Source organism: Monodelphis domestica, chromosome 8 (assembly GCF_027887165.1).
Source record: "Monodelphis domestica isolate mMonDom1 chromosome 8, mMonDom1.pri, whole genome shotgun sequence".
In the NCBI taxonomy this organism is placed as follows: Eukaryota; Metazoa; Chordata; class Mammalia; order Didelphimorphia; family Didelphidae; genus Monodelphis; species Monodelphis domestica.
This window is the reverse complement of record NC_077234.1, coordinates 204,442,319-204,454,727: the sequence shown is the minus strand read 5'-3', so window position 1 is coordinate 204,454,727 and position 12,409 is coordinate 204,442,319. Positions and strand designations below refer to the sequence as shown.

At 41.2% G+C, this 12,409-nt stretch overlaps 1 protein-coding gene across 6 annotated transcripts in view; it reads right to left on the bottom strand.

Annotated features, from left to right (window-relative positions):
- The window catches only part of CNGA3 (cyclic nucleotide gated channel subunit alpha 3), a 102,314-nt gene that overhangs the window by 16,595 nt on the left and 73,310 nt on the right, over positions 1-12,409 (bottom strand). For 5 of the 6 annotated variants that reach the window (XM_056808183.1, XM_016424836.2, XM_007501068.3 and 2 more), the window contains exons 3-4: positions 9,956-10,069; positions 618-797 (exon numbers count right to left, since the gene is read on the bottom strand). In XM_056808183.1, coding sequence (XP_056664161.1) covers positions 618-797; positions 9,956-10,069 — 294 coding nt within the window. The remainder of the gene's footprint in view (positions 1-617; positions 798-9,955; positions 10,070-12,409) is intronic. The other variant, XM_056808185.1, reaches the window with a different exon arrangement.

Here is a 12,409-nt window from a genome sequence, read left to right as displayed (position 1 = left end):
CTGGTTCCCTATTGCCTCCAGGATTAAATGCAAAATGCTTGCTCATTGTAACTTAGCCTCCCCTTCTACCTTGGCAGTCTTTTTATACCTCACTCCTGATTCATGCTCTTCAAGGCAGTGACACAGGTTTCCTAGCTCTTCTGCAAACAAGACCCTCCATCTCTCAGCTCCAGCCATTGTTTCTGGCTCTTTCCCCAAGCTTGTAATGCTCTCCCTCCTCCTCTCCAATTATTGACCTTCCTGGCTTCCTTTAACTATCAACTAAAATTCAGTCTTTTATTATTAGCTTTCCTCAACCCCTCAATTCTAATTATTTATTTATAGTTAATTGCATAATAATTACAGTTAATTATTTACTGTGTATATTATTTATAGTTTGCTTTGTATACCATGTACATGCTTGCTTAGTGTCTCCCCCATTATGTTGTAGATTTCTCAAGGGCAGGGATTGTCTTTTTCTTCTTTGTACATCCTCAACATTTAGCACAGTGCCTGGCACATGGCAGACATTTAATAAGTGTTGGTTGATTGATGGATTGATCTAATGAGCCAAAAAAAGAAAAAAAAATACCCTGCTCTGAATTCTCCCCTTCCATTGTTTTTAGAAGGTGTCTTACCTTCTCTCTCTGTCCGACATCTCTTGGATGCCCACGTTGGACTGAGCATAGCTTTCTCGGCTAGATAACTCTTTGAGTTCTGCCCCTCGGAAACGCTCCAGAAAGGAATCTGGTCTTTGGTCTTGATGATGCATATGTCTTGCAGCCCATGCTCTAAGGGAAATAATGAGTCGTGACAACCTGTATAGAAAGAAGAAAAGGGTGATGGGTTAAAAAAGAACATCCACAGATCTAGAGTCGAATGTGACATCAGAGTTTAAGTCCAACCCCTTCATTTCATGAGAAATTCAATTCAATTCAATGAGAAACCTGAGACACGAGAACATTAATTAATTTGTCCACGGCCATAGAATGAGCAAGCATCTGTGGCAATATTTGAACCCAGATCTTCTGGGCTTCAGAACCCTTGCCCCATTGTATTAAACTGCTTCCAAGGATTTAGAATATTTGACTTCAATTCTAGACTCACAGGCCATGAGTGGGCAAGTGATGATTCTCAAAGCTACCTTTCCTGCCCCAAACTCTGCCGACTTCCAATCTCACATCTCCAATTGCTTTTCTGACATCTCAAATCCAATGTGCAATAGACCTCTTAAACTGAATATATCCAAAACAGAACCGTGATCTTTCCCCCTAAATCCCGTCCCCTTTTCCTATTACTGTATAGGGCAACACCATCCTCTCAAGTCCCTCAGGGTCAGTCATCCTGGATTCCTCACTCACTCTCACCCTCCATAGTCAATCTATTGCCAAATCTTCCAATTTCATCTTTGCAACATCTTTCCAAAAATCTTCCTTTCCTCTGACAAGTCCTTTCATTTCTCTTGGTCCCAGTGTCTTCATCTATAATCCAGGAGACACCATTAAGGAGGAAAGGGGTGAGGTGGGACCACATGGTTAGAATTTGAGAGCAATGCCTCCAAAGATGTGGTGGTGGTGATAGGAAGGTAGCAAGCCTTTATTAAACACCTACTAAGGACCAGGCATTGTGCTAAATGCTTTAAAATGTGATCTCATTTGATCCTCACAACTTGGGAGATAGGTGCAATTATTATCACCTCCAGTTTATAATGAAGAAAACCAAGGCAGACTGAAGTTAAGTGTCATGACCAGGGCCACACAGTTAGGAAGTATCTAATACTCACTTCCTGGCTCCAGATCCAGCACCCTATCCATTGCACCACCAAGCTGATTCAGGGAAAGTATCATTTTATGAAGGTGGCTTGCTTAGCAGCCCTGGGCAGCCAAAGGCAACACAGACTGGAACATGAACACCAGTGGACCAAGTGTGTCTTTTGGTCCAAGCCAAAGCTTTATAATGTTGTTGTTATTCATCTATGTCCAGTTTATCATGGCCCCCATAGATAGAATGAAGTACAGAATGCAAAGGAGAGTGAGTGTAATGTTTATAAGGAATATTTCTTCATTTATTGGTTTAAGGTGGCAAGTTCAGCCAACTCAATACAAGGGGCTGTTTTCTTCATCCTTCACTTGTTTTTGAGGGTATATGGCCACTGACTGAGCAATGGTACCTGTGGTCTGAAGAGCCAAGCTTCAGCTGGAGGCATAATTAATCAAATGACTAATCAACCGGTTTTCCTTCTTACTGTCCTTTGGGAACAGAGAGCAAAGGCAGAGCTCTATTAAAAACCAAACCAAACCAATACTTACAACAATGTTTGAGGACATGGTATTGAAAAGAGGAGAAAATCTTGAGCAGATTTTAAAGAAACGTTTAGGGACAATTTTACAATTTACCCTCACTTTGACATGGGTATAGACTCTGGTCGATACAGGATCCATTGGTCAAATTCTCAGCATCTAAATCTCAGAAACTGATAAATGCCAACAATCTGGGCTTGATTTTGTTGACTGTCTAGAAATAAGACAGTGAAGTAGAAAATGTTGATAATACAGATTCAAGGGAGAAAAGTGGCATGAGTATTTTTTTTTCCTAGTGAACCAGTTGTTAAACATTTACCAAACAGCACATTCCTGACTACCCAGTCTTTGTCTTAAGTATTCATGTCAGAATTGTTGGCTATTCTACTCACTTCCCAGCAGGGGGCTCTGGAGACCTCAGGGCTGAAGACACAATGGAACCAGGACAAACTGGAGGGACACTGGGAAGAGTACACTTACTCCTTGCACATTGGAGGGTGTGGTGAGGGAGGGAGTGGCGGTAAGGAGAACAACTCCCCTATGATCTGGGAAATCCATATAAAATTTTGGGGGCATCCCTTCGTACTAGAGAAGACTTTTGAATTTCTATTTTTTCTTTTATGGAATATTTCACAGTACCTTATTGTACTTTTTGACTTAAATATGCATTTCTGAGTTTCCAGACTCTTTCTGGGCAATCTGCTAGCCATTGCTTGTTATCTGAAGCTTCTGCAAAACTCCCCCAAAATTCCCACTTCATTTCTTATGCCGACTAGCAATATATGGGAACCATGATGGAGAAAGTTGTGAAGTGAAAGAGACCTTTGTACTTGGTTCTAGAAGTGACTGGTGCCAACTGCTCTGGCCATTCCCAGACTTCTTTACTAACTAACTAGACGAGGACCTGCCAAGGTTTGCAGTCTTGGCTTTGTCTTTGATGTCTAACCCTAGCCCACAGAACCAGTCAGATGCCAAGTCTTATCTTTTTCCCTCCATAATATCTGTGGTTCAGTTTCCTTTCCTATTCACCTTGTTTTCCTTTTCTAATCCATTTCCAAAGAGCTGCTCAGGTGGTTTTCCTTTTTTCAATGCTGCTCCAGTTTACTGACCATATTACTCCTTTTATTCCAGTACTTCCAGTTACTTCCAGATGGAAGGTGAGGGTTTTTTTTTTTAATTTTAAGAATATACTTTATACTCCAGTGTAATCCTTTAGGATTAAATATAAGTTCCTCTGTTTGACTTTCAAAGTCCTTCACAATCTGGTTTTAGTTGACCTTTCCAAACTTATTATAAATTAATCCTCTTGAAATTTTATAGTCTGAGTAAATTGGTAGTTTTGGTGTTTCTTGGACTCTAAACTCAAAACCTCATCTCCCCTCTCTGTTCCTTTGCCCCCCTACCCCATACACTCCTTCCTTACCCTTACCTTTTAGAATCTCTCAATGCTTAAAATATTTTTAAACCCTTATCTTTCATCTTAGAATCAATACCATGAATTAGATCCAAGACAGAAGACTGGCAGGGGCTTCACAATCGGGGTTAGGTGACTTGCCCGGGTCATATAACTAGGAAGTGTCTGAAGCCAGTTTTGAGCCCAGGACCTCCCTTCTTTAGCCCTGGCTTGCAATCCACTGAGCCACCTTGCTGCCCCTCTCATTGCTTTTTAAACTCTGCTCAACTGCTATCTTCTTGGCATGCTCTTTCCTGTTCTTCCCCTTCAATGACTACTGCTTTTACCCTTCAAAGAATTTACCTTGCATTTATTTCATATAAATATATTGATGCCAGCATCGCCTTCGCTCATAAAATGCCTCCCCCTCAGCTTAGCCGAAGGCATGGAGAGGGTGTGGAAACCTCTCAATCCTGCTCCTTTCCCACCTTTTCTCCTACCCCGACCTCCCAGGCCTAGTTTTATTTATTTTTTTCCTTTTTCTCTTCTTATTTTTTTAAGTTTTAAGTCAGTAAAAACACTACAGATCATGAAAAACCCCTTATGCACATAAGTTCCAAACAAAATACCCAACTCTTGTCTTTTTCTAGGCAGACTCATGTGGGCTCCTGTGACCCAGCAATAGGGCTCCTTCTCTGCTTTTTTATTCAGGTAGTCTAAAGCCCTATCTCTAGGACCAGGGGACCCCATCATTCCCTTTCTGGACTCTTGTCTTTGACTTTTCTTGGGCTTTCTGCTCTATTGATTCTACCTGTGCAACAAGGACTACTTTGAAGTTCTTTGAACTGATGGGGTGCTTAAATAGCCACACATGGTAGAGCTGGGATTAGAATTTCTGCTTCCTAGTTCCTAGGCTAACAGCCACTATGCCATACCACTCAGTTGGGTGACAGAGCTAAACATGGTGAGGCTCAAGTAATTTTTAATAAGAGGTTCTCATTTTTGAAGGAGTAAGAGAAAGGATAATCCAGTGCAATGATCTCCACCATTTCCACGCCATCTTGGATATCAATAATGACTAGTTGTGAATAATGGTGGAAGACACTACTTTTGGGAAAAGAAGCAGATTTCCAGGAAAGACTGGCTGTAAGGATTGCCTGTTTTGACCACATCACATCCTTCTGTCTCATATATCAGTGATGAGAAAGCCAGACAACAAGCTTGCCAGCAGCAAATTAGGTAGCATTGTTCTTGCCAATGGAACATGCTTTTAGTCTTATTCTGCTTCTGGGTACCTTCAGGTGGCCAACCACCCAGTGATATTGGGGAAAAGACCTGAGACTTGGAGTCTGAAGACTTGTTATTCAAGTTCAGGCTCTGACACTTATTAGACGTGTGATAATGGCAAATTCCTCAATGCCTTTACAGTTTCTATTTCCACATCTGTAAAATTCTTGCACTGCCTATTTCACAGGGTGATGATGAGGTTCAAATGAGAGAACTGGATGTAAAAAGCTTTATAAACTTTGAAGTGGAATGTTGTGAATGTAAGCTGTTATTGTTACTGATTTTGCTATTGTTGTTACTATTAAGTAGCTTAACGAGCATTCTATTAAGAGGCACTATGGGCTTCATCATAGCAGATTGCAGAAAGGTCAGACCAGAGCAAATAGATTTTGTAAATTCTATCTACTCTTTAACTTCACCCCAAACCACCAGTGGGTTGGATTTGTGTTAATTTCCAGTGGTGTAGCCCATGTCCAAGATACCTGCATTGCCCTAAGGATGTCCATAGCTCCCAAATATTGGCAGGAGTTGGAGTCTAGGGAGTTTAAGTGTTGATGAAATAGGATATTAGAGGAGCCATAAAACAAACAAACAAACAAACAAACAAACAAACAAACAAACAAACTCTATTTGTGGAAATAAAAAAAAGCTCCTCATGTAGACTCTCTGAGGACAGGGATTGTTCATTGTTATCTTGGTATCACCAGCGCTAGCACAGTGCCTGGCACATAGTAGATACATAATGAATATCTGTTGACTTATGGACTGTTTTCTGGCCTTCAGTTCACATAATTGCCAAATTTTAATTAATTTCCAGCATGAAACTGGGTCTTGGGAGCTCCCAACATAACTGACATTTACTCTTGAGTTTTCCATACCTTGAGCTAAAAAGTAGATTTTGATGCATCAAACCTAATGGAGTTGCTGCCTACTGGACCACCACCTACCATATTGGGTAATAATACCCAATGGATGATAACAGGCAATAGAGTGCAGGGGAGTTCTGGCTTTAGAATCAGATAACATGAGTTCTATTTCCAGCTTTGCCACTTATTATTATAAATATGATTTTTAATTCAATTTTGGTTTATTTTTTAAACCCTCATCTTCCATCTTAGAATCAATAATGTGTGTTGCTTCCAAGGCAGAAGAGTGGTAAGGGCTAGGCAATGGGGGTTAAGTGACTTTCCCAGAGTCACACAGCTAGGAAGTGTCCAAGGTCATATTTGAACCCAAGACCTCACAGCTCTAGGTCTGGCTATCATTCCACAGAGCCCTCTAACTGTTCCCTAATATGATTCTTTTAGTAGAATGTATGCTCCTTGAGGGCAGGAACTCACTTTTTTTGGTATCATGTGTAATTGTCACATGATACAAAGTGAGATAGTCCCTGCCCTCAAGGAGCATACATTCTACTAAAAGAATTATATCATTAGTTATGGCTCAAGTGCTAGATCCTAGAGTTCTGAGTAACCTAATTCTGACTGTCCAGATCTATTCATTGACTAGGTCAGAGATGATAGCTCAACAGGAGTCTTGGAAAAAGCCAAAATGACAGATTTGTGTTGCCTTTTATCTACTTTGACAGAGGGTCAATGCTATTTATTAACAAGAGTGGAGAATTCTTTATTATTCCATTGTAACTACGGAGTCCTAGGTACTGTCCTCATCTAAGAATAATCTCCTTGGTCATATGTCTAGCATTAGAAGGGAACTCAGAGACCATCTAGTCCAGCCCATTCATTTTCTAGATGAGGAAACTGAGGTCAGATAGGTTAAGTGACTTGCCCAAAATCATATAGGCAGGAGGGACTCCCATCAGAAATGGGATTTAAACCCAGGTCCTCTGACTCCAAAGCTAATGATCTTTTTAATTGTACCACAATGCCCAACCTGGTAAGAATAGCTAGATGGTGCATTGGATAGAGCACTGGGCCTGGAGTCAGGAAGACTCATATTCCTGAATTCAAATCTAGCCTCATACACTTACTAGCTGTATGACCCTGAGCAAGTCACTTAATTCTCTTTGCCTCATCTGCAGAATGAGCCAGAGAAGGAAATGGCAAGCCACTCCAGTATCTCTACTAAGAAAACCCCAAATGGGGTCGTAAAGAGTCAGATACAAGTAAAATAGTGAAGAGCAACACCTAAGTTGATAGACCTGTTGGTAGGACTGGGGGGAAATGGTGATAGGCACGAAATTGACATAATGAAAGGGATGCAACTTTTCAAATAAAACAATTTAAAGAATGGAGAATCCCAGACCCAGCTCAGCCTATACAAATACCAGGTTATTACAAAGGTTTCTAAATTTGATATTTCAAGAATTGGTCAAGCAGAGGGTAGTGGCTTATCTTGTTGATAGCATCTCCTCCTTAAACTCTGGTGTGCAACATTGAGTTGGTCTGAGCTCTCTTCTGGTGGCCACAACATCTCCAGCTATTAGGGAACAACTAATTTCAGTCAAATCACATGTAAGTTATGGAGGTGCCATCCATCAGAGTGGAGCATAGCATTCCAGCATCACTAACACTGACCATAAAAGCCGAGAGAATCTTTAGACTATCTTGCACTTTAATCAACACCAGATTTGCTGGGGATTCTCCGGTAGTATATCTGACTTTTTTATCCTTTCTAGGACACTGGATTCTGCAGATGCCTGGTCAAAAAAGTTTCGGTTTTCATGCCTACCAGGCCATTGTCTAGAGACTATGGTTTTTGTAGACATTAAATCTTAGTTATTTTTACTAATTCAGCAACAGCAGCTAAAACTTACCTCTACAGAGTTCACAGATGAAGTTATCTATCTTCAGACAGATAGGATGCCTACTCTGGACTGAATGTTAGTATCTAGCAGACCCCTTTGGGGCTGCTAGGTGGCACAGTGGATAGAGTGTTGGACTGGGAGTCAGAGAGACTCATCTTTATGAGCTCAAATCCAGCCTCAGACATTTACTAGCTGGGTGATCATGGGCAAAATATTTAACCTTGTTTGCCTCAGTTTCCTCACCTGTAAAATAAGCTGGAGAAGGAAATGGTAAACCACTTTAGTATCTGCTAAGAAAACTTCAAATGAGGTCATGCAAAGTTGGACTAGGACTAAAACAATTGACTGATAAAAGCTGTGTGTATGGAGAGAAAGGAACATGAACTTCTTGAGGGCAGACAGAAGCTATTTTCTTTTTGTATTCCTAGGGCCCAACACAGGTCTGGCCACACATTAGGGACTTAATCAATGCTTCTTGATTAAATGAAGGGAATTAGAACTAAATGAAGGAGATGGGCATGATAATCTAGAGCTTCTCTAAGAATATTACCACTGATCTACAAGGCTGGGTTTTATTTTCATGAAAAATCTTTTCAGCAATTTCCTAGAATTCCAGGATCTCCAAATTGGTATTTAAGGTGATATGAATGCTGTTTTGGTGATGTTGGGAAAGAATATTTGATGTTAAAGAAAAAAATAGATTTGCAGGAAATCTGAATTCCTAGGACTCCTAGAATTTCTTTAAACCCATATCTTCTGTCTTATAATCGATACTATTGGTTCCAAGACAGAAGGGCTAGGCAATGGAGATTAAATGACTTGCCCAAGGTCACATGAGAGAGAAGTGTCTGAGGTCAGATTTGAACCCAGGACCTCCCATCTCAAAGTCTGGCTATTCCTCTCCATGAGCTACTAGTTGCTCTGACTGTTAGAATTTTAGCATTTTTGTCAAAAGTCTTTAAGATCAGACTTTTGTAGTGGAGAAAAAAGAAAATATTTGTAGTGCGAAAATGAAGATTGGCTTGGTATTACTGAGCACTGAATAATGTTGAGATTTTTGGCCTCATCAACTCTACTTCTTTCAATAAATTTCTTCTCAATGTTTCAAGCCATAGCTCATGGATTAGACAGCATTGGCAGAAGTAAGAGTGAAAAAAGTATAGGATCTGAAGTCAGAAGGTCTGGGTTTGAGTCATGTTTCTGTCATTTCAGATCCTATTTCTGACACTCATTACCTGTGTGACTTTGGGCAAATCACTTAACCTTGTGGGTCTCAATTTACTCATCTCTAAAATGGAGATAATATATGTGCTGTCTGTCTCATAGAGATGCCATGAAGATCAAATGAGATAATGTGAAAGCAAATCTTTCATCACTATGAAGTAGTATTTAGCTTTGGGACTAGACCTGTGATTTCACTGGCATAAGGAATTCCTAGTGAGGAGAGTGCCTCTATCCATACAGGTCAGCACCTTTGCTACAATTTATAGATCTAAAGAGTTGTCTGGGGCACTAAGAAGGAAAATGACTCACCCAGAGTCACTCCAGTAATATGTGTCAGAGGTGAGACTTGAACCTAGATCTTCCTGGGTCTAAGACCACCCTCCCTCTCCTGTGCCTCACTTGAAATAGTATAAATTGATAATAATCAACAAGAACAATGAGGAACCACAAAATACTCAATAGATTTCTAATGCTTTCATGGGGGTAAAGGGTGGGGAGAATGATATCTATAAGAGGCCACACAGACACTAGGAATGGACCCCAACTTTTCTAGCTTAATGGTCTTTGCAAAGTTTTTGGTCTTGTCTTGTAGTATGGCTTCTAGAAATGTATAATGTAATCCTCCCCAAAGGCATGTCTTTATTTTAGATAGCTTAGCCATCCATCCTCTGGTCAATTAATTTTGTCCCATATTTTCCTCCTTCATGGCTCCATTGTTACCCATTGGTGATCTATACCAAGTCTGATTTTTATTACTAGCAGGGGAATGAGTTCTGTTCCAATCAAGTTTACTGACTATAATTGCTTCCAAGGCCAAGCTGTTACTCTAAAGCAGTTCCTTTCTACTACAGAAATTCAGCTTAGACCTTGGAACATTTGGGCCACACTAAAATCAGTCCCAGGTAGAATTCTAACTCCTCACCCTTCCCTACCACCCTTTTCTTCCCATGTTGCCCTTTGTTCATGTCCTCTTGATGGGGTAAGCAATATTGTTCCCTTTGTTACCTGGCTGGTCCCTGGCTTGTGAAGGAACTTCGCTGGGATTCAGACAGGTTTCTGGTCTCCATGGTGATCACTCTCTGCAGCTCAGATGATGAGTCCTCACATGGGGAATGAGCCCTATGAAATCAAATGTGTAGCAAGCTGATTGGATTACAAGCTCATCATCGCCTGGAGTGTAGTCAGGAATGGGGTGACCAGTTACCCAGCTAGCTCCTCGAGGAATAGAACCTATGGGAATCCTGGACACAGGAAGCCCACTGCACCAATTTCACAATTAAGTCAAACCCTTCTTTCCAGAAACCATGCATTTGTGTTGTTTAGTGGCTGGCCCACCATGATTCTAGTGAGAGGCAACATTGATCAAACACAGGGCTGAAGTGAGACAGATTTCTGAAGCATTCATAGTGTGTAGCTTTTTATGAGAAACTCTAGAAATAAATTTTATTTGTGTGCCTCACCCTAGAAATATACTTAGCCTTGACCTGGAAAAGGATGGAAATACTTTAATATTTAATCATTATCATGGCTTAATATTTTATTTTTTTGCAGGTTTAATGTTTTGTTTACTAGCTGTGTGACCCTGGGGAAGTCACCTAACACCATTTGTCCCATCTGTAAAATGAACTGGAGAAGTAAATAGCGAAACATTCTAGTATCTTTGCTAAGAAAACCCCAAATGGGGTCTTAGAGAAGAGTCAGAAATGGCTAAACAACGACTTCACAACAACAAAAGTAAACTGGAGAAGGGAATGGCAAACCACTAAAGTATCTTTGCCAAAAAAGACCCAAATGGAGTTACAAAGAGTTAGACATGACTGAAAGGATTGATCAGTGACAACAATTTGCATCTCTAATTGTGTGCTGTACATTTCTGCTATGATCTCCCAAATAGTGTTTAGAACCTTCCCCACAAAACATGTCCATTTTTTAAAACTTTCCCATGTCTGGTAAGGGTACTACCATCTTTCCAGTTAGCCAGGTTCCCAGGCTCAGACTCACACACTGAACTATCTATGAAGAACTTTATGCCTACTATTCCTTGGCTGGATATTTCCTTTCCTCCCACCATCCCCTGCTTTGTATTATAATTATCTGAGTATGAAGAGTACCCTTCCATTCTCCCTTGGATTATAATGACCTGTTGTATACAACATATTCCCTCCTTGTCCTAGACTATAAGCTACCTAGCATCAGCACCCATGTCATTGTTTATCTTTGTGTTCTGAAGGTCCAGAGTCTTGCTGTCTTTTTGAGGAATCAAATTAAGCTTACAGTCCCCTCTCTAGGGAACTTTATACATTTTCTTGGGGGATACAGATGTCAGTTCATGTTTCTTCTGTAAAAGAGGCTATTTGCTTCGGTTTCATGACAGAAAGATTTGTCTTCATTTGCCTCTTCTTATTCCTCACACTTCAGCCCAAATACAAGTAGAGGCATGCCAAGTAAGTGTGGCCTGGGCTATTTGGGACACTGATTAGTCAGGGGGCATTGTATCCACAGCCTGAGAAAATCAAGCTGTAATTCTAGACCTCTGAGGGAATCAGATTCATAGCAATGCAGAGATGGAGGACATGTGGCCTCAGCTTTTCACTCTCTCTCATCCCTGTACCTAACCTGTAATTAAAGCTTCTTGATTCCACCTTTGCAATATCACATATATGCCCCCTTTTCTCCTCTGATGCTGCCAGCATCCTGGTATAGGGCATTAATCACTTCATAATCAGATGATTTCAATAGCCTGCTTGTGGGTCTGCCAGTTCAAGCCTATTCCCCATTTATTCCATCTTTCACTCATCTACCAAAAAGGATCTTTCAAAAGTGTATGTCTGGGAGTCAAGATAGTGGCATAGAAGCAAAAAAAGTTCAGACCTCTGAATACCCTTCCTTACCAATTACAAACTAAATACTCCTAGGGGGCTGAAAATCAAACCTAACAACAAGACAGAGCCAAGAAACCCTCCTGCTGGACTCAATTCAAAAGGTACACCCCCCAAAAGCTGGAATTCAAAAACACTCGAATTTAAGGGGAAGGCGGAAGAAAGGTCACAGGAGCCTCCCCCACTCCCACCCCCCACCTGGAGTGCTAAGCCTCCAGTGGCAGCGGGAACCTCTGGGTGGGCAAAGGCATTGGTCTAGAAGGTGTACCTTGTGGGCCGGGCTGTGCCAGGCTCAGAGCACCGAACACAGGTGGTGGGGAAGGAGCTGGAGAGGGAGCACAGAGCAGACAGCCTGGTCACAGCGATGGAGATCCTCCATATTGTTCCAGCCTTCCAGAAGGTTTTGGCCTCAGAGCACATCCAGCCCAACCCAGCTGAACTTAATCTCATTAAAAGTCTTCAGAGGTCAGGGAAGCCCAAGCTCCAAAACCCCTCCCTCACAGACTTCTGGACTTTAATCCAATCAAAAGCCTCAAGAGGACAGGGAAGCTCAAACTCCAACACCCCTCCCTCACAGACT